This window comes from Canis lupus, chromosome 6, assembly GCF_048164855.1.
Source record: "Canis lupus baileyi chromosome 6, mCanLup2.hap1, whole genome shotgun sequence".
NCBI lineage: Eukaryota > Metazoa > Chordata > Mammalia > Carnivora > Canidae > Canis > Canis lupus.
The window spans coordinates 52,677,160-52,699,692 of NC_132843.1; the positions used below are offsets into that span (position 1 = coordinate 52,677,160).

Below are 22,533 nucleotides of genomic sequence, written 5' to 3' on the forward strand. Positions count from 1 at the left end.
GGTCACTTTTCAGCCTCATCTTATGTAACCTGTCTGTAGCATTTGATCCTTCTTTTTGAACTTTTTCTTCCATTGGCTTCTAGAATACTTCTCCCTCTTATTCTCTTCTAACCTCACTGGCTGCTTCTCCTCAACAGGTTCCTTGTCTACCCAGCTGAAGTTGAGTGTGCCTCAGCGGCTGGTCTTGGTCCTCAGGCTTCATTTCTCTCTTAGGTCATTTTGTCTCATGATAAGAGTGTCTCCCCCTTTAATGTCGAACTCTGCCAGTTGGGGCATCTGCACTTACATCCACCCAGACCAAACTCTTGATTCCCACCCATTCCATCTCTACCCCTGACAAAATCTGCTTCCCTAGTAGCATCCTCATTTCAGTTTAAATGAAAACTCTGGGGGCGCCTGGGTGGCTCAGTCAGTTAAGCATCTGACTTCGTTTCAGCTCAGGTCATGATTTTAGGGTTGTGGGATTGAGCCCCATGTTGGGCACCATGCACAGTGAGAAGTCTGCTCGAGATTTTCTCTCCTCCTCCCTCTGCCAGTACTCAGTCCTTCCCCCCCAAATACATAACAGGCAGCTCTGTTCTTCAAATTGATCAGGCCAAAAAACCTTGCTATCATCGCTGACATTTTTTTCTATGTGCCATTCATTAGCAAATCGTCAGTATCGCCTCCAGTATAGACATATTCAGTGTGTATTCGATGTGTTTACCTATTGAATGCGGCCATTTCTTACCACGAGAACTGCTCACATCCAATGCCATACAGTACTGTGTTCTTACCTGGGTTTCCACAGAGAGCATCCTATCCTGGCCTAGTCTGTTGGCCAAAGTGAGTGATGAGACATCAGTGAGATCACTGAACTTCTCTGTACCAACCCACAAATGATTCACTATTCAAACAGAATTCAGTAGAATTTCCTGTCTACCGTACCTTGTTTTATTTTATTTTTCTCCATGGCACTTACTAACATCTGTTATATTACGGATTTACTTGCTTACTTGTTTGCTAACTGCCCCCTTCATTAGCATGTGAACTTTATAAACGCTGTGACCTTGTACATTCTGTTTACTACTGTGTTACGTGCTCTTGGAACAGTGCATGGCATGTATACACATGCATTTAAGAAATACTTGTCACATAAATTAATTAAATACACCATTTGATTGAAAAACAAGTACTTGCTTTGATGCTTAGTAGCTGTAGTTCAAGTCCATGGAGTTTCACTATATATTTTATTAATATATATCTTTCACCTTACTTATACCTTAATCCTCACCAGCAACTCTGAATCAACACCACAAATGAAGAATCAGGCAGTCAAATGAATGAACCAAAGTCACACAACTAGTAACTGACAGACTGTTGCTTTTCCATTACACTATAAAGGCCTTAAGTGTTTCTTTAAGTGCATCCTTTAAATGCATCCCTTTAAATGATGTTATTCCCTGTTAGACAGGGTTTTCTTAGGTATCTTCAAGTTAAATAACAAGTTAAATATCCTCAAAATAACGTGGCAAAAAGTACACGTCTTACTTCACATAGGTTTGACTAAAGTTTTGTTTCAACTCTATATACTGAGACGTCTTCCATGAAAAAGTCTTTGAATTGTCATTCAGGACTAGTGTACAGTTCAATTCTTACAAAGCCCTTGTTTCTGAGTATTAATTCAAATCAACTTTTAACAGAAGTGACAAAGCCACAATTTATCAGAATATCTTTCTATATGTCATGTTTTTACTGGTTATTTGATATTCATATTTTCATGATCTTTTTTTTTTAAGATTTATTCATTTTTATTTTAGAGAGAAAAAGTGGGTGGAGGGGCAGAGGGAGAGAGAGATCTCCAAGAGACTCCCTGCTGAGTTTGGAGCCCAGGGTGGGTCTCCATCCCAGAACCCGAAATCAGGACCTGAGTCAAGAGTCAGATGTTTAACCAACTGAGCCACCTAGACACTCCTTCGTGGTCTTTTTTTAAGGATACTACTGTTAAGATGGTATTAAAATGACCAAAATAATAGTAAGGATTTTTCTAAGATTATAAACTTCTAATTCCGTAGAATTATATTCATGTTACTTAGTTTGGAGGTCTTCATACAATTGTGGTATCAATTTAGTGCTTTGAATTTTGTTTTATAAAATACATGCTACATATTTTTTATATATTTTGCTGCTAGAAGAAATTGGTTTGCAGTACTTATGTCTACCTAAAATTAGAAGAAACCTATTAATGGATGAACTTTTTCTCTCTTTCTAGCAAGTTTCCTCCCAGCCTATATGCTGCCCAGATCTCTAAAGCACAACAGGAGGAAATAGCAGGTACTTTCCTAGTTACACTGGATCCACTCATCAATCAGCTTCTCACGTTCCAACCTTTTGTACAAGTGGTTTTGGACAGTAAATTAGGTAAGCTTCAAAACAGATTTAATCTTAAACCTTCTAATAATTATGATTGTTAGAGACAGGGTTATTTCCTTTTTGTAATCATCCTTTTTAAAGATTATTATTTAAGATTCCTTCTACTTTTTCTTTAAATGAGAAAAACAGTCCAAGGAAACAGTTATGCCTCTGATAGCTGTTGAAAATACATAGAGTATATTTTTACTAATTTGTTATAACTTAATGCATATGTTTTTATCTCCTGTAAGAGCTGCCGAGTGAACTACAGTTCCCACAATGTCTTCTGCTGGTTGTCATCATGGATAAGCTGCCCTCTCAGCCTGAGAATGTGCAGGCCCTGTGGTGCACAGAAAGCCAGCTCACAGAAGCTACAACCAGGTAGAAAACGGGGTGGTGTTTTTATCCAGTCATCTCACAGATGGTGTAGAATGCCCTGTCATTTGGAATGATCTTGAAATTAAGTTTTTGTTTACATCAGATATGCTAGTTAATTGCTGTGTAGACCTCATATGTATTGGTACTTTATAGATATAAAAAATAGAAGTCTATAAGAGATGATAAAAATATTTTAATTTTATTCAGTATTTTAGAAGTTTTTGCCTGAGACCTAGTGTTATAAACATTGCACGTCAGAAGGTAGATGTATTTACCAACATTTAAAGATGAGTTCTGTTAAATAGAATGCTGGATTCTTAAGTTCTGTCCTAGGAAATTTCCTCATTTGTCCCCCTGGCCACCACCAGGCTGTAGCATCTTACTGCAGGGGTGATTGCTGTGCTGGAGCGCTCAGCCTCTCCTTGAGCGCACTCTGTGTGCCAGAGCAGGTCACCTCCTGAAGCCCTGTTGTGAGCCTCCTGATCCTGCCTACACAGCAAAGCCGATGCCAGGCTGCCCAGCTTTGGGCTCCAAGTCTGGCCCTCTGCCGCCACCCCCGAGTGGTGCCCCTCATCTTGTCACTCATGTAGTTTTCTGAACACATGCCTCACTTTGGTCACACTGGCTGTTCACACCTGCCGTCTCCTTGTACTTTGTCATCTTTGCCTGTGTATATTTTGCCTGTGTATAATTTGTTATTCAAATCCTCTATGAAGATTTCTTAAACTATTTCAATCTTAAAATAATCCCTCTCTGTTTTATACCTGTTTTCTATTTTCTATGTAATATCTAATATATATTTAAATTTCGGGTTCTTTGATTAATTTTAATTTTATCTTTATGTAGTTCAGTACTATAATAAATATGTGATAAATGATAAAAAAAAAAAAGTACAGGAAAATTCTCCTTTAAGGAATTTGTCTAACAGTGACTATATTTTATTTTTATGGTGACATATTCACACATATTGGAAACTGTCATTGTTATACACCTCTTGAGACATTTTGCTTTGTGAAAGTAACCCTCTATATTACCATGTTATTATGATACCTGCTAAATGTTAAATGTGAATAGTGAGAGGTTCAGTGTTCTCAATTTCCCTGCAGGGTATCTCTACTCAAAGCCATTTTCTACAGTTTTGAGCAATGTGCTGGTGAACTGTCTCTGCCTGTTCATTTACAAGGAATAAAGAGTAAAGGGCAAATGGAAGTTGCTGTCACCTTGTATGAGCATGTTTGCGTACATCTGTGTACATTTATTACTTCCTTTCATCCTTCACTGTTTCCTGAACTGGTAAGTTTGTTGCCTACTATCTAAACTGAGGTTACCCCTCTGCTTCTTTTCACTGAAATTTTGACTTCTATACAGAAGAAAGGTATAGTTAATGTGTACTCTTTTTGAATGTCATTCTCTCAATTTGCACATTTTACGCTTGTAAGTCAGTTTTATCTTAGGAAATGGTAATCCTAGAGTCCTGTAGTACTCAGATGTAGTGGCTAGCTAAAACATTTGAAAACATTTTGGGTGGGAAAATTTGGAAAGATAGAGTGAAAAGAGGAAAAGTGTTAGGTTTTACCAAATTCAATTTCATAAAGAGAAGGAGAATAGTAGATTATAGCACCAAGTCTCCTGTAGATTTTAGGCATAATGTTGATTTTACTTAACGGAATTAAAAATAGAAAAGATGTTGAGAAAATTATAAGAAAAAAATCTTGAGATATATATAAGGATCAATATCCTTTAAGATATTTTACAGTGGTTAATATCTAGCACTAGAACCTTTGTGGATCCTAATGGTTGAGTAACCATATTTAAAATCACTTTTGAATCTCCATAGCCCAGCATAATGCTTAGTATATAGTAGGTGCTCAGTACATATGGAGGGAATGTGTTATAGGCTCTCTGAGATATTAGAAAGTTGAGCTTTTTAAACACTGAGGATCTGTTGTTACTTCGATTGTGATGGTGTTTTGTTTTATTTTGAGAAATGTAATCATAATAATGTATCATGTACTTTATGTTTTTCATTAGGATGTTGCCCTATTGAATGCTGTGCTTAGTGCTAACATGATCACCTCTTTGTTAGCTATGGATGCGTGGTGCTTCCTTTCCCGGTATGATGTACTTTTTTTGGTTTTTGGATTGATTTATAGTAGTAACTGATAGTAAATGATGTTGTACTTGTAAATTTATAGAAAAATTCTGTCTTAATAATCCTTAAAAATAGTTCGATTTCATATCATAGCACTAAATCAGGAACCAGTTTCCTTCTTTCCTTTTTACGGTTCAAGTAATAGATAACTGTTGCTTAGGTAGTTTTGTATATTGTGGTATTCTCTTTGCCCATGGGGAAATTGCAGCTTCGAATAGTTAATGCTTTTTGGAAGTTCATCTCCTTGCTTTTCTGAATAATTGCATAAATTATTTCATAAAGATTATCTTCTCTTATATCAGATATGGGACTGCTGAACTCTGTGCCCACCATGTCACCATAGTGGCTCAGCTGGTGAGTAGAATTACAGGGCTTAAAACACTCACTTTCCATGCAGTTCCTTTAAGGATATGATAATCTTAAAGAATGTGAATATCAAAAGGAGAGCTAGTATGGTAGCTAAACTCTTTTGACAGTGTCTTTGCTGTGCATTAATGCTGATGCTACTGAGAAAGGTGTGCCAGAAACAATGTCAAACTGGAGAAATTGTCTTATATTGTCAAAATCTTACAGAGTTCTATTAATTGTTCTGGAAAAGAAAGACTAGTTTAATGGAGAATAAATTTGAACTTGAATGCAAAGTAGAAAATAAGAAAAAAGAGTTAGTTGTAATGTTGATTACTGAGAGTTCTTTCTTTCTTTCTTTCTTTCTTTCTTTCTTTCTTTCTTTCTTTCTTTCTTTCTTTCTTTTTTTTCTTTCTCTTTCTTTCTTTCTTTAAAATGACTTTAACTAACTACCTCTTGATTTTGTTGTATCATAATGATTTGAGAGGCACTAAATGTTGCAGTGATTAATGCCTTTTTGGGAAAGAACTCATGCTTTGTGAATGGTTACAAAGAGAAAATGATTTAGTGATGATTTATTTTAATCTTTTCAACATTGACCTTTTTTTGCTTTTAAATTTTGAGATGTTTGATATATTCCATGTGATACAGTCATGTCTTTATTTCAGTTTTTTGTCCCTGGCCTTTGATAAAGATGTCATCTGGGTCCATGTGTCTTTTGTTTCTTAATAGCTGTTATGTCATATGGTTCTTAGTTTGCAGTTTAAAAATGTTGTAGACTAAGTCTGGTGAGGTGTATAATAACCTAACAGCTGGCACATGTGTCTCCAGGGCTAATCATCTGGAGCCCATACACACTTCTGAATCCTTAATACATTTTGCACAAGACAGATCCAAAGTAATATTATGTTTATATTATCTTCTTCAAATAAAAGCATTCATTTAATTAAGTAAAAGCTCTCCTAGTGTATTATGATAGGAATTGATCTTCAGAAAATTGAACTTATAGAATCTTTTAATGGAGCTCCTATCTAGAGTTACACCCACCTCTGCACTATTGTGCTTAGATCTTTAAAAGATTCCATGAATTGTCTTTGAGTAGGAAGATTAACATATCAAGTTATCATCCAAATGGTATGGATGATTATTCTATTTCTATCCTCCAAATAGAAATTCCAGAGGGTTGTTTATAAACACAATGTCAGAATTGTTTTCTCATTATAAAAGTAATCTAGGTTAATAGAAGAAAAACTAATTAAAGCTCTAAATTACTTAAAATCTTTGGTCCTGGAAAGCGCTGCTATTAATATTATAGCATATAAAAACTTGTAAAAGCCATGATTTTAAATCGATCTTCCTCTCCTTTATTTTCCTAGATAAAATCCTGTCCTGGAGAATGCTATCAGCTTGCCAACCTATCAGTACTGTTGAGGCGGCTCTTCTTCTTCATGGCTCCATCACAACAGGCAAGGATAGCATCTTAGTCACTGTCTTTGAGCAGCTGCTGAGAAATGGATTCAAACTCTTGGAAGGCTTCCCACTGCCCCATATATTCTATGTTTAAATGTTGACTTGGTCTGAGCATAAATTTTTAATGTAGTGATTGCTTTGCTTATTGCTTTTAGATGGGTTTAGATTTTAATATTGTTAAAAACCAGAGCCATACAGTAAAGTGGTAAAAGTGGGTTTTATTCTGGGATTGTTGCTGTAGGGAAAAGAGGCCTCTGCGTAGAACTTGGCTCAGATCTGAATATAGCATAGCCTCGTAGGATCTCAAGCAAGGTGCAGGTCAGTGGGTGAAATTACTTAGAGGAAACATCAAGGGTAAGGAGGTGGTTCTTGCTAAACTGACAGGTAAGATTCTTGCTGAACATAGACCAAAGTGATCAAATGCCAAGGCTGAGGGATCCTTTCTAGATTGACTTAGCAGAATTCTTGCTAAAACCGGACAATGCAGGCCCAAGGATGGACACAGTCCCAGGCATAGCATCATGCCATGCTTAGAAGGGTGCTCAGTAAATATTGGTAGTTGGTTCATTCGTTCTTTCTTTTTTAATATTTATTTATTTATTTGAGCGAGAGCAAGTGTGCAGAGGGGGGATGAGGGACAGAGAGAGGAAGAGAGAATCTTAAACAGGTTCCATGCCCAGTGTGTATTCTGACATGGGGCTCAATCTCACAACCCTGAGATCATGACCTGAGCCAAAATCAAGAGTCAGACGACTGACTGAGCCACCCCGGTGCCCTGGGAGTTTGTTCTGAATAGAATATTTGCCTCAAGTCCATGTCTGCTTTCCTGCCTGAGAGTGATTGCCAGGCCCCTGAGGAACCATGCTAACTTCCTGGCCCTCTTCCATGCAGGTGATTCTGAGGCTGAAAGCACAGCAGATCCACCTCCTAGCCCTCTGGAAAATACATAAGGGGTGCTGTTCTCCCCTCCAAAATTTCAGAGGAATTATCTGCTCCATGTCCCTTCAGATTTGAGTACCTTTTATTCTCTGAAAGGTCTTTCCCTGGTTCCTGGTATACTGACCTTAATAGTGGCTCTGGTGACGGAGGCCCTAGCTAAAGATGTGGGATTGGGAGGGAAAGTCTCTTTTAACCTCACTTTTCTTATTTATTAAATGGGAATAAAATTATCCTTTTACCGGGGTTATGGTGAAATTTTAACTTTTAGAAAATACAACTCAGAATGAATGACCTCTAAGTGAGATCTAGAAACTTTGTTATAAACTAGTTTCTCTTTAGGGATCTAGATACTCCTCAATTTTCTAAGTGTCTCCAAATAATTGAGGCTATTGAATACTAAGTTACTTTATGGATTTTGAGGGGTTACTTTTAATTTTTTCCTTCAGTTGTTCCTGGTCAAGTTACGGTGTGAAAATTTAAAGGGGCATACCTAAACTTGAATTCTTGTCTTGAGAGTCTGTGGGTGTAGTTAATCCTAAAATTGAGATACTAACCCTCCCTAGAGGCAGGGCTGAGTCTTGAGACCTGGAATGGAAGCTGCTCGAAGGGGGCACTTCACAAGAGTTTGTTTTTCTGCGAGGCTTTGTCTTTTTCCTTTTCCCTAAAGACATGATCCCTCCTTTTGAAGAGGGAATGGACCTTTTCTGAGACAACAGTATGTACTGGGTTGTGTTCTAGGCACTTGAGTTCATGGAGTTCCTGGGTTAGCCTTGTGGGATATGTGGATTACGTTCATTCCACAGATGAAGAAACCGTAGTTTAGGGAAGTAAAAGAGCATCTCCAAACTCATTGTGATAAATAGCTGGGATCCAAGCTGGATCTGTCTTACTCCAAAGGCTGCATTTCCCATTACTCTGGTGTTCATGTTCCACTCTTTGGCATGCACCTGCTTCAGGGCCTCTTCCGTTTGTGTTTTGTTTTTAGTTTGTCTGTTCATGTCTCATTTTAACATAACAGTGCTGTTTTTCTGTTAACTTGGCAGTGGCTTTGCATTATTGCAGTGGTAAAATGGACTTGCCAGCCACATTGCTCTGGGCTGGTGGCTTACATTTATGAAATCGATTCTGTGTGTTGTCTGAGAGCAGAGCCAGCTAGCCCCACAGGAAACAGAACTGATGACCCCCTTGCTTCTTTCTTTAGGTCCTCTGTTCTAGTCTGCTGTGCTAATGGCCACCAGGGTTGGCTGAATCAGTCTTCTGGCCTCTTTTGGATTTAACCAAACAAGGTCACTAGCACACAAGTTTGTAGGAAAATAATAGACTGTATGGGTAGAAGCAGAATAAAACAGCTGACTGGACTAATAATGCGTGGTTTTCAACCTTTCTCGTGTCTTCATATCACTTTCACTTAAACTGTTTGTTTTGCAAACAAATCCAAAAGCAAAAATAATCATGTTCCTTTAAGTTACCTTGGTCTGGTACTTGTAGTATTACTACTCAATTAAAAACTTTTTAAAAATATAAAGCATGGAAACTAGTACTTAGCTTTTGCTCATCCATTCACCAGATTGTCTCATGTTACTATTATTTCTTCGATTTATTTTAGGTAGAGTTTATCCAGAAATTTTCTCCCAAAGCAGCAGAAAATCTGCCTCTGTGGCAGTGTATTTCCCTGCAGGCATTACCAACCGAGCTCAGGAAGCAAGCCGCATGTGACATCACCAGAGTCGGGATTGCACAGTGTCAGGAGTGGCTAAGCAATAGTCGGACTTTGGGAGAACTTGAATCTCTGGTAAAATAAGAATTTTGTGGATTTGATTCATTTAGCAGCTGTTTCCTGAGCACTGCTCAAGGTACTAGTGATAGGCTATTTACTAAGATGTATATAGTCTCTGCCCTCAGGCTAGAAACTAGCAGGATTTTCAGATTTCTGCATTGTAAAGGGATCTGTGAGAAACTTCCTGTTATCTTGACTGATGGAAATTATATTGGGGGTAGGGAGACTAGTTCAAGACACATTGGACCAAGATGAAACCTATTGTGAAATATTTTGTTTATAGGAGTTTTGCTGACACATCATTAGATTAGGCGGACATGATTCTTCTATTTGATAAAACACAGCCCCCATTTTACACACACCTATTCTGAGCCTTTAGGTAGCTTGCTCCCTCTTAAAATAATTAAATATAAAAGAAATTCATTTATGAGAAGTAAAAAAAAATCCATGGTTTTTTATTTTTTTATTTTTATTTTTTTAAATTTTTATTTATTTATGATAGTCACACAGAGAGAGGGAGAGAGAGGCAGAGACACAGGCAGAGGGAGAAGCAGGCTCCATGCACCGGGAGCCCGATGTGGGATTCGATCCCGGGTCTCCAGGATCGCGCCCTGGGCCAAAGGCAGGCGCCAAACTGCTGTGCCACCCAGGTGTCCCTCCATGGTTTTTTAAAATTGAACTATAGTACATATGGTTGAATCTTCCAGTCTAGTTTCCTCCTTTGTTGGTTCATTCATTCATCCAACAAATATATTTTGAGTGCTCTTATCTGCCAAGCACTATTTTAGGCATACAAGAACAAAACAAAAATTCCTGTTCTCATGAGCTTGCATTGTGGACAGTAAAATAAGTAATAAATATATATGTACATATGTTGTATCAGGTTGTGGTAAGTGGAGAAAAATAGGGATGAGGACAGGGCATTCAAGAGGTTAGGGGCCTATTTGCAATTTTAAATTAGGAGTTCAGAGTTTTCTCAAGGCTTGTATTTCCAAAGTGCAGATGTTCTGACACTGTTACATAGTGGCACCTGATGATAATTATTTTTTTTGATGATAATTATTAAGAAAATTTAAAGCATATACATATATCCAAAGGAAATATAAGTTTTTATTTGCATTTATTTTTGAGAAAACTATTAAATACTTAATTAGTAGGTTAAATTGTTACAATTTTACATTTATTATGCACTGATTTTTGTAGTTGAAGACAAAAAACCTTTCGTATTATGTAAAATAATACACCTATTTTCTAAAATTGAATATATTTTTGCCCTGACTGAAACTTTAGTTCAGTGGGTCATTTTACATGCTTATTTGTAGAAGGAAATAGGTAAATCTTAAAAAAGCTGTATGGTAATCAGCGAAACTTAAGTATGGCTGTTGAGGTATAATGGATTAAAGGCATTGTTATTAATCATTACTTTCCCAGTGGCTTTCACTTTACTCCCACTGTCCCCTCAATGAACCCCATTCCTGGCCAGAGAGAAAGATTCTATATAGAGAAGAGTGAATCTAGAAAAGATGGTTTTTAGTTTCAAATTCTAGGTAGTGTACTTCTCAAGTATTATATTTGCTTATTGAATGCAGTGTCACTGAGGAATTTTATTTATTTATTTATTTATTTATTTATTTATTTATTTTTTCATTGAGGAATTTTAAAGGTTAAGTATAAAACACCAGCAACAATAAAATCTAGTAATGTTAAAAGATTGCTAGATACATAATATGGAAAACAATAGAATTTTTAGTTGATGAACATTATAAATTAGCTTGATCCTATTGACAATTTATATCAAACTTCTTTATTAAAATATATTGGTGTTTCCATTTTAATATTAAATTTTAACCTAAATGGGAAAAATATTTAGAAAGTGAAGCAAATGTTTCTGTGTATAAGTAAAATTTGTTTTAATAAGATAATATATATTAAAGAAGTAGCTGAAAAGATGGCTTCTGGCCTCAGTATAAATTTGACACAGGTTTTTATGAAGAGTTATAAGTAAATCATAACCTCTGCAGCCTCAGCTCCTGTAGTAGACTGGGATCTAACCTTGGACCCTTCCCTCTCTCCCTTTAGAACACACTGCTCTCTGCTTTGCTTGCTGTATGTAATTCTGCTAGTGAAGTTCTGGATATTGCACAGCAAACTGCAATTATGGAAATTGGGAGTCAGCTTTGGGCTTTTTTAAACCCTAAACTGGTAAGGAGAGCAACTGATTGTTTCCCTGAAGAACTAATAAAGTACTGAAAAAAGAGCATAGTACTGAAATTTCCCTGTAGAGTAAAATGTACATAATTTCTTTAAGTGCTTGGTAGAACTTGCAATTAGAACTTAAAATAACTTTTTGTACACTTTCAGCCGGTTCTTTTTGAGTGTGATAGAATTAAATTAGTAAAACTAGAACTTAATGAGTGACAGTGATATTTCAGCTAACTATTTTCATGACCATTTGGACCCTAAAAACCCCCGAACTCTTCCTCTATTGTTTCTGTCCTCTCCTGGGTTAGTGTAGCGTGTTTCTGTGATTCTGGGGTCTTCCATACAATCCTCTGGGCAGTGGAGAGTGGCTTGGCTTAAAGGTGGCAGGGGCAAGTGAGTAGCTCTAGCTGGTTCGTGTTCCTCTTCCCCAGCATTGGCAGAAGGCCAGGTGATGATCAGGCTAGAATTAGGATGATATGGGTCCCCTAGGTTATTGTAATTTACAAATGACATTTAAAAATCTTAAGTATGACATTTTCTTTGACTAAGTAGTGCCAGCCACTGGAAGCTGAAAGCAAAATTCATACTTCTGGTAAATCCTAGAAATGGTTTTGCAGATAATGTTTTACCATTAATGTTTATGAATAGTTAAATTTCTTTTCTGCAGTATTTTGACTTCAGTGATTGCTTTCCCCCAATCCTCATGAATCATTCAATAAATATTCGTTGAGGATTCTCTGCTGGTGATATAGTTTACAATACCATGATAGAAATGATTATGAAGAAGAGAAATGGAATTTTAAGAACACTAAGGCATATACAAGTTTTCCAGTGGCAAACAAAAATAATTAGATCTCCATCCGGATTAAATTTCCTAGTCATATGATCTTGAGCAAATTATGTAACCTCTCTGCCCCTTTCTCTTAATTATTAGTAAAGTGAGGGTTATAAGATCTACTTCATAAAGTTATAAGGTGCATGTGAGGTAGCATATTGCCCGATATATAATAAATGCTCACTAAAAAGTTGCTATTTTCATGTAATTGAAAATTTTCACCAGAATTATTTTGTGCTTCTTATTTAAGGTAACAGGTCAACCTTATATTCAGCAGACACTTAGTTTTTTGCTTCCACTGTTGGGAGTTTTCGTTCAAAATCTAGATCCTCATCTGATAAGTCAGGTAAGAACAGTAAGCAAGTTGATACTGTCTTTGCTGAGGAAATTGTTGAACTGGCAAGACTTAAAAAAGTTTTTTAGAAACAGTCCTTTTTAATGATTTGTTGCTCAATTTGCTTGTTACTTTTTTCCTGTTGAACTGAACGTAAATGTCTCAGGAAGGTCTCCTTATCTCTTTCGCTCTTCCAGGAGAGTATGGTTAGTACTGGGGCTGTTGATTCAGCCTGTATCTGTTCTTCCCTAGCTCCCTGAGGCTGAACAGTCACAACTTTGACTACCGCAGAACATCCCTGAGGTTAGGAGTCGTAGTTCATGTGTGAACCCTGCATTCAGGACCTTGTCAGAGGCCTTGCAGCTGTGGGAGTATGGAATGTAACCAGTGTGGGCTTAAGGATAATCCTCATTGTTTTTCTGAAGAAATAAAATGATTTTGAAGCAAGAGGACTACTGAGTTTTCAGTCTGACCCCCAGCTTGCCTGGCTGGGACAGGCAGTAATGAGGTCACTGGTGGGGGGGACCTGCTTTTGGAGGTTCTGAGCCAATAGAGAAGAAAAGGCCAAAGGCCTTCATCTCTGACGTGGTTTAGAGGCTTTGGAATTAATCCCTAAGGACAGAATTGATCCCCCAAATCAGGAGCTGGCCTAAGCTTACAGGCACGTTTAGAAACAGTTCTGAGGTAAAACTAGTCATTCCTACTTAGAAGTAACACTCTATATTGTAGGACCATATATGCTGGAAAGTGAAACTACTAATGCTTTGTTTTAGTAGCTTGGTTAGTGGTTGTGTACATTAAGAACTTAGCATTAACAAATACTAATTAGGTATATTTTAAATTACCGTATGTGTAACATGGATTACTAAATTATAGAGAATGAGAATGCAGTAAAATAACTGACTCAGACTTTGTGGGTTCTGATGGTTTTAGTTATCCTTTTCAAGAAATTAAATATGGACAATTTGATATATTTGTGCCTACCTTTAAAAAACCCAAATAACTTAAAGTTCTAAAATTTCAACATTAGTAAATTGTACTTTTAAGCATTGCTTCTTTTATAGACAACTTTCTGTGTTCCTTTAAGTCAGGGGTTGGCAAAGTATAGCTTCCTGGCTAGGTTCTGCCCTCCTGTTTACAGGACAAGAGCTGAGGATGATTTTTAGGTTTTCAAAGGTTTGTAAAATAAAAATTAAAAACAATATGCAGCAGGGAACATATTACCTATAAAACCTAAAATATTTACCGTCTGGCCATTTATAGAAAGTTTGTCAGTCCCTGCTTTAAATAGTGAATTTCCCTCACTGGAATTTAAAATACAAAACAATTTTTAAAGATTTGAAAGAAGAGCACATACTGGTATATTATTTCTCAGAAATACATTTTTTTTTTCTTTACAGCACTGGGTAGGATGAATGCTATAATAAATGGAGTCAATCATTTGATCATTTTATTCAAATTCCACTTATTAAGTTTAGGCTTTTGTAGAGTGTTTGCTTTGGGTTTTTTTGTGTTTCCCCTCCCCACATACCCATCAGAATCTTACTCATTATGTCTACACAAAATATTTGTTTTCATTTATAACTGTTCTTTGATTTTTGCCACTTTAGGTAGTAACTTTACAGACCTCACTGCTTAAATTAGAGCCTCCTGACCATGTTTGTTTGGCAGTGCTTGATTTTGTATCTTCTCTAGGAAAATTTTTTATACCTCAAGCTTTTCAGGTAATACTCTTAATTCTTTTGTTCCTGTGTTAACAAAATCCCTGTAAGAATTATTAAAATTCTCAGGCTTTTAATTTCTTGAATTCTGTGGATTGTTGACAATGAAAGTTGGGGGAGAAAATGTATTTTGTGAAGAGATAGTGACTTTATCAAAATAGAACTCATTTTAAGTTTTCTTTTAGAAAAATGTATTTTGACATACAGATAATTTAGAGTTGGCTGTAGTCTGACAGGTTGGTGGATTCATCAACATTTAAGAAGCCTTTAAAGCCAGGAGATGGATTGATTTATTCAAGAAAAAATTTCTTGAATTTTTGCTATGTGTCAGGTGCTGTTTTAATCATTGGAAATTCATTAATGAATCCCCCACCCTCAGCCTGTGGAAGGCAACTAATAAAGCTATGATGTAGCATGTTATTTTGAGTGCTGTGGAAAGAAATCAGAGGAGCATGAATGTGGGGGTATGGTTTTAAATAGGATATGGGCAGTGGTGTCCTCACCAAGGTGACCCGTGAGTAAATTCCTGAAGTTGAGCAAGTCATGCAGGTATCCTGCATGTAAGGGAAACAGTAAGCCTGATGCCTCTGAGATGAGAACATGTCTGATATCCTGAGGGGAGCCAGTAGAGCCAAAACATAGGCAGTGGGACTTTGTAGGCCATCATAAGGACTTTGATTTTTACTCTGAAAGAAATGAGAAGCTATTGGACGCATTTAAGCAAAGGACTGACATGCCCTAACACATACTAATATGTGCCCACTGGGACAGGATTAGGGGAGCTTGACGATATTAAGGATAGAATACTGAAGTTTTCCTCTATTTAATAAGGTTTGGTTTTCTTTTTAGGACAAAATTCTGCCCAACTTGTCTTCTATTTTTGACTTCCTGCTAGCTGACAGGAATTGGATAATAGAACAACATACCTTGGAGGCATTTACTCAGTTTGCCGAGGTAATTTTAAGACCAACATATCACAGTGACTCCCAAACCATCTTATTTCACATATTCCAAAACCTTCATGGAGCAGCTTTTGATCTTAGTCATTACCAATGACTAAGGAGGAGATATTACCAATGATCTATTTTGTAGTATCCAACAACAGGGCATAAAGAAATGAAGGTACTGTCCTAAGGTCCTAGGAGAGTAGTAACAACCAGAACCAGGCATTCGGACCAGGCCTATTAACTCAGACACTGTCTTCCAGACAGTATTTTTGAGTGTGAAATGAATCATGCATTTCACCTCAAAATCATACAGGAGTTAGGTGGATGAACACAGGGACCTGTGAGCTCAGGTCCATGGAGGTGAGCCTCCTGTGGGATGCTCCTCTTCTCTTGCCAGTAGCTGTGTGGTCACACCTTGGCGCATGAGGACCCATAGACATTAGGATGACTGGGCAAAAGTAAGCACAGCCGATAGCCCTGTGCTCAAGCAGAACACTGCGTGGTCCCTAGACTCCCCAAGGGAGCTATGAGCTGATGGTCATTTGAGTCACTTCTGACACAGTTTTTTAAAATGCATTTCTGATGCATTTCAGCCCTTAAAGCTTATGTAGTTGGCTTTGCAAGTTGTTGAGATACATTAAAATTGGTCTCGTTTATCGATCTTTTAATAGGGAACAAATCATGAAGAAATAGTTCCACAATGCCTCCGTTCTGAAGACACTAAGAACAAAGTAATATCCTTTCTGGAGAAGGTATTTATTTCTATAGATTAAAATAGCAGCCACAGATTTTGTCATTTTTTTTTAAATTGTATGATTGTAACCATACATGTAAATGTGACCTAGTGTTCAGCACAGAGGTGACACACATTAAGCAGCTGGGACCGTGTGACAGGTTATAATAGTGGAGCAGTCACACAGCATGGGCTCCGGTAGCATTGCTCATTCAGGCAGTAAGAGCCCGGAAACAATCCTGCTCAGACTAGGCCTCTCGCACAACATGTTTACCACTCGAATTTAAATACAATTTATATACATAGTTTTTCCATACAGAGATGAAGACCTAGTTTTCCAAACAATGACATTTTTAAAGCTGTTTTTTTTTTAAAATTTAAGATTTTATTCATTTATTTGACAGAGCAAGAGAAAGAGCACAAGCAGGGGGAGAAGCAGACTCCCCACTGAGCCGGGAGCCTGATGTGCTCCATCCCAGGATCTCGGCTGGGATCATGACCTGAGCCAAAGGCAGATGCCTAATGGACTGAGCCACCCAAGTGCCCCTAAAGCTATTTTTATAGTTAGAACCAAACTTGTTCTCTCATTTGGCTTCCATGTTTGTGCACACCTTGCAACTTATGTGGGGAGTTTTAGGATATAAGGACTAACTTTAGCACTAATAGAATAGTTAAACCACAAATTTAGAAGACTGGGAGAAAGTGAATTATACTTATTTTTTTATACTATACTCATTATTAAACTGGGTTATGTTTTTATATACACATATACGTTACACAGAAGCTGTGTGTGTGTACATGTTTTTGCCAGTTGCTTACCCTATACTGTGAAGGTTTGCAGACTATCATTTTTTTTCCCTGGAAAAACAACACTCAACTTTTTTGTAGGGAAGAACGCTGTATAGTAATTTTATCCAAATTATACAAAGATGATGCATTTACATGAGTCCAACTTCCAAAATTTGCCTAGATCACAGACTAATCCAGAATAGTTTAATACTAGGTGCTTACACACACACACATGCACGCACACACAGCCTTTTCTCTTTTTTTTTTAGTTGAGGAGGAAGGGCAGAGGAAGAGAGAATCTTAAGCAGACTCCATGCCCAGCACGGAGCCAATGTGGGAGCTCAGTCTCACAACCCTGAGGTCATGACCTGAGCTAAAATCAAGAGTTGGGACACTTAACTGACTGAGCTACTACCCAGGCACCTTGGCCTTCTCTCATTTTCTGAGTATTAAACCATTTGCCACCTATTAGAGAATGCTTGATACTCACTTGATTTTTCATCATCTGTGGCAGACTGGCTTTGTAGAGGAAACTGCAGCTGCCAGAGTGGAACGTGTGAAACAGGAAAAAGGCATTTTCTGGAAACACTTGGCTAAAGTTCCTGTAGAAGAAGCAAAGTGGTCATCTTTACAGGTACGGACTGCTTTTTGGTATGGGTCAAGCTTTAAGAGAAATTCTGCCCTTGTTGATAAAAAAAATTAGTATGGTTCCTGGCCTCATACTATCAAAATATAATCAAATAGATCTAGACATATAAAATTCTCCTGTTTTACAGTAGCTGCTCTTTTAAAAATTACATTTCTTCCTCCTGAGAGGTTATCAACACACAGAGCAGAGGTGGGACTACAAAAAAAAAAAAAAAAAGTTTTAAATATCATACTAACTCATACACTCTTTCAATATGACTTTCAGTTGTTTCTAGTAACTTTTAGGAAGGTGAAGCTACAAATGTAGCAGTTTCTGAACCACAGAAGAAAACCAATGAACTCACCTTCCAGAATTAGGTTGATCCCTTGCCTCCTTCATCAAACCAGCCTGAATAATTTCTGACAGTGTCCAGAAATCCTATCTTCCTATTATAAGGCAGAAGTCTGATACCACCAAGGATATTGTTTTGAGCACCAGTAGTATATTTAGGATAACGATCCGTAAGAGGAACAATATTCTGGTGAGTTTTAGTTAGAACTCTTATATAAAAGAACTTAAGTTTATGTTAGTAACTTGTTTTCAAGACATATTTAACTTTATAGATTTCAGGCCTAAAAGTTTCATAGCAGTGGTATAAATAAGCCCTCAAGAATTTATTATGATCTTCCTTATTGGGAAGACCATGATTACAAAAGATGTGTTGGCCCAGATCTCCCCCTGCCACCCTTCCCAGTGCACTGATGCTAGAAAGCCTGACAATTTTTAATTGGGTTAAGCATCTGAAAGGCCATAGCACTTAGCATTAAAAAGTAAACTGGAATCATTCAGAGGATGCATACCTGGGGCTTTTTTTGTCAGAACAGATTCCAAGATATTTCCAAAGAGTACTCATTGGAAACGACTGGATGAGGCAGCATTCCTGTTACTTTCCTTGGACCCTAACAGTAATAGCACCCCGAATTACTGTGACAAATGAGAAATGCCTTTGCATAGTATCTAGGTGATTACAGGCTTGGAGGTTCCCTCCTGTCCTTGTGAACCAATGATGAAATAAAATGTGCACATAAAACTCCCAAAAGTTCTTTTATCATCTTGGGAATGGGTATCATGGCACTACTTATCGTATGTTTTTCTCATTTGCCAGCCTTATTCAAAAAGAGCCCGTCATGAGTTCCCCTTGGAAGAAGAGTATAGGTCAGCATTGCAAGCAGCATTAGGGGCCCTGGAGGCAATTGAGTCATTACTCCAGAAGTCTCCTGCTCCAGAATGGTTTCTAATGAAAATGGAGACCCTCCAAGAAAGGATCGATGAGCTAAAACGACGTGTACTCTAGGGTGGCCCTTAAATGGATTGGACCATGTTACTCATAGATAGAACTGGGTATGATTTTTATCATCCTACACTCTATTTTGTAAATGAATATATTGATGTAAGTATGCATTTTCTAACACATATAAAACAACTTTTGTAAAGTTGAATCTAGTGAAAATAGTCTTTATTGGACATTTAGAGAACAGGTGCGGGGGGTGATATTTCTGAAGAAGAACTTTGGTACAGTGTAATACATGTGGAGCAGTCAAGGACTGCCCAGGTACCCACAGGGCCAACAGATAGTACAACTGTAAACAAATAAATAAGCTGCCTAAGGAAACCTTAGCGATTTAAAATCATTTATATACTTTACAGCTAAAACTTTTTCAGTAAGTTGTATTTCATAATAAAGCTTACTCTTCTGTTAAAGAAATGGCACAAAATTAAGCTAATCAGCTTGAATTTTTGTATTTATTTTCTTCTGGAATTGTCCTGGAAAAAAGCAGTAAATTCAACCTTTCCACAGCTACTTGCTCTTCACAGAAACTGGCCTTAGTCAGACGCACACGGGCTCCTCCTCCAAGAAGCCAGCGCGGAGACTCTTCACCGCCGGGGCGCTAGCCAGCACTCGACCACTCACACTTCGGTTGGCACAGATGGGAGAAATGGATGCTTTTGGGTTTTCTTGTCTGCAGAGCCAGCTTTTGAGGTATTAGTTTGATTTTTTTTTTTTTTTAAAGAAATCCTTTTCCCTAAAGTTATACCCGTTGTCACCAGTTATTATCTTCCCAGTTCAGCTCCCCTTCATCTCCCCAGCCTTCAGACTCTCCCTGCAGCAAGAGAGAGCAAATCAAGGGCAGGCTGCTGAGACAAATCATTTCTGGATGTAAAGGGACCTAACACTTGCCAGAAGAGAGCCCCACGCTAAGTAAAATAACTTACTCTAACAGGAAGCTGCAAAGTAGGATTACTTTGGTTCCAGAGTTACAAAACCACAGCACTTGAAGTTAATTTCCCAAGGGCCATATATGTACAATTAAATTGATTTGATGACACCCTATTCTTGGGTTTAACCCCTTTTAATCAGTGGGTTCTAAGAGTAACCAGTGGCCCATTAAACACTTAGTCTAAACATTGCTTTTTTCTGGGGAAGGAAAGATATCATTTATAGGAACTCATTGCATTCATTTGTGCTTCACCCGTCACTGTAAGCAACTGTGTACATCAGTCTCTTCCCTCACTGAGAAAACAGTATGTCTGTTATAAATGAGACAGTGCAACTGGTACATACCCCTTAAATTAGCACGATTTACTAATCCTCACCTCAGTAATCTCTGCTGCAGCAAATTTTGAGGAGAACTGCATCACTGTTGAGACGTCATCCTTGTTGGAAACCATCATTTCTGTCCTCAGTTCAGGCAAAATAAGAATAGCAGCTGAAGGTTTAATTTCTGGAATCATATCAGCAAACCAGTCCAACTCTGGATCTTGTACTGGCTTCTTTTTTACTTGGATGGTAAATTCCTCTCCTAAACCAAGTTCTGATGGAGCCTTAAGGCGCCTTTCTTGTGATGACATGTTCGGTGGCTTGGTTTGGTCTGGGTTGTCCCTGCTTTGTGCATGATTAGTCTTTTGGGGTGGACTTGATTTTAAAGGCCTGGACTCTTCAGTGAGTGAAAGCAAAGTAGGAATGGCCTCCTGCTCCCCTGAGGTGCCCGGTCTAACAGCTGGGACTCCATCTCTCGCACTTATTTCAGTATCTGTGCTGCTGGGTTCATAGTCGTCCCAAGCCACCGCCTCCTCCATGTTCAAGTTAGTGAGCGGGGATGTGGAGGTCTTGTAGGCTTCTGTGGGACAGCTCTGGATGCTGACAGTTTTGTTTTCAGGCTCCTCAGGCTCACTCCAATCAGGCCACTCCTCAGACTTTTTAGAATCTGGTGGGAAGTTCTCACCATCTCCAGAGTTATTTTTCACATCTGAGACTCCATTCATGGGAAACTTAATAGGTTGAGGAAATTTATCACCTGTGGGGATATGTACAGAAGTTATGTTCATAAAGTGTTAAGAGCAAGTAATATATTTAGGAAAAGGTTAACACTTTAAAAAAATGTATGGCTTTAATTTCATAAAAATATCCAGGTTACTAAATTGTACCTGCAAAAGAGATATCCCGGCAGAATGTAACAAATATGTGAGGTAGGTTATTCAGATACTTTAACTAGAGCATACAATTCTTCACTAAATATTCAAGCGTATTGTTTATTGGTGTATTATCTATAAACAAATATAGAAATGTTCTAAGCCAGGCAGTGTTAACCCCAAAAAGTGTTGTGTGCTCAAATAAGTTTGCCTTAACCCAACATAGTATCTCTTTTATTTTTTTTAGAAGGGGGGGGGGGTGGCAGAAGAGAGAAAGAGAGAATCTTAAGCAGGCTCCATGCCCAGCACAGAGGGGCTTGATCTCAAGACCCTGAGATCATGACCTGAGCTGAAATCAAGAGTAAGATGCTTAACCAACTGAGCCACCCAGGCAACCCTAACATACCCTCATTTTAATCAGATTTGCTTAAATGTAGTCAAGGTCCTGGAATCTTGCACAATGAGTGTGTCAGGACTCTGCTACTAACATCTCCCCAAACTTACTTAACCACACAACTCTCTTTTTCATGGCATACCTACTGCCATCTAACAGAATTAGCATCCTCTGATACAGTTTGGAAAATGTTGCACTAAAGCACCAGAAGTACCAAAATAATGTCAGCTAGCTCTCCTCACCAGTTATGAAGAAATGGTAGGTATATAACCTGTAGTCCAGGAAAAGCAGATGACACCCCAGCTGACTACAGTTATACAGAAATCAGCCTCGTTATTCCCAAACTGCCCTTAATTTTTAGAATTTATAACTCTGTACTCAGGAATAACATTCATGTAACAGTGGAAAAACTATATAAATTGAATATTTCTACCTGTCTGTAAAAGAGTATTGTAGCAATCTCGCTGTATCTGCTTCTTGCTGATGGGCATGCTGCCAGAAAAGAAACATTTAGGGAACATGCCAGAGGAGGGGTTCTCCAAGATTGGCGCCGTCTGACTCTGCTGGCTACAGAAGACGTGCGGGGGAGAATCTGAAGATAAATAAAAACTCCCAAAAATAAAAAGGATAGTAAATAGCTTCTTGCTCTGTCAGGGTAAGTGAGTAACAGGGGAAATGGGTATATTTAACACAGATAAAGGATAAGTTGCAGAGAGAATCTTTAAATATCTGAAGAAACACACTCATTACAGAATGGCCTGCCTGTGTCCTCAAGGTGTTTCAGGGCAGGCTGAGGTCTACATGATGGTAAGGGACTTGAAACAGTTCAAGCATTGGGTGAGCAGTTGGATTAGATATAACCTTTAGAATACCTAATTAAAAAAGTTAACAGCCACTGAACATTTTGTCAATTTAAAATAATTGATTCTACTTAAAAAAAAAAAAGAAGTCTAAGAATACAAGCACACCAATGTGAATGTACTTAATGCCACAAACTGTACAGTAAAAATGGTTAAAATGGTAAATT

At 37.8% G+C, this 22,533-nt stretch overlaps 2 protein-coding genes across 13 annotated transcripts in view; one reads left to right on the top strand and one right to left on the bottom strand.

Annotated features, from left to right (window-relative positions):
- FIRRM (FIGNL1 interacting regulator of recombination and mitosis) overlaps positions 1-22,533 on the top strand; it is a 43,590-nt gene that overhangs the window by 20,462 nt on the left and 595 nt on the right. Inside the window, exons 11-25 of one of the 3 annotated variants that reach the window (XR_012032989.1) lie at positions 2,252-2,400; positions 2,643-2,772; positions 3,876-4,062; positions 4,801-4,883; positions 5,224-5,275; positions 6,643-6,732; positions 9,282-9,467; positions 11,532-11,654; positions 12,740-12,835; positions 14,434-14,547; positions 15,394-15,498; positions 16,163-16,243; positions 17,528-17,647; positions 18,807-19,042; positions 19,500-19,682. Coding sequence is in view for 2 of the 3 variants with exons in the window: in XM_072830532.1 (XP_072686633.1) it covers positions 2,252-2,400; positions 2,643-2,772; positions 3,876-4,062; positions 4,801-4,883; positions 5,224-5,275; positions 6,643-6,732; positions 9,282-9,467; positions 11,532-11,654; positions 12,740-12,835; positions 14,434-14,547; positions 15,394-15,498; positions 16,163-16,243; positions 17,528-17,647; positions 18,807-18,995 (1,705 nt within the window). In the remaining variant the exon portion in view is untranslated. Of the gene's footprint in view, positions 1-2,251; positions 2,401-2,642; positions 2,773-3,875; positions 4,063-4,800; positions 4,884-5,223; positions 5,276-6,642; positions 6,733-9,281; positions 9,468-11,531; positions 11,655-12,739; positions 12,836-14,433; positions 14,548-15,393; positions 15,499-16,162; positions 16,244-17,527; positions 17,648-18,806; positions 22,503-22,533 lie in introns of those variants that run through there. The other 2 variants (XM_072830532.1, XM_072830533.1) reach the window with 2 other exon arrangements.
- The window catches only part of SCYL3 (SCY1 like pseudokinase 3), a 44,619-nt gene continuing 41,226 nt past the window's right edge, over positions 19,141-22,533 (bottom strand). For 8 of the 10 annotated variants that reach the window (XM_072830547.1, XM_072830546.1, XM_072830541.1 and 5 more), the window contains 3 exons: positions 21,940-22,098; positions 20,297-20,997; positions 19,141-19,803 (listed from right to left, as the gene is read on the bottom strand). In XM_072830547.1, coding sequence (XP_072686648.1) covers positions 19,744-19,803; positions 20,297-20,997; positions 21,940-22,098 — 920 coding nt within the window. In that variant the 3' untranslated portion in view covers positions 19,141-19,743. The remainder of the gene's footprint in view (positions 19,804-20,296; positions 20,998-21,939; positions 22,099-22,533) is intronic. The other 2 variants (XM_072830548.1, XM_072830549.1) reach the window with 1 other exon arrangement.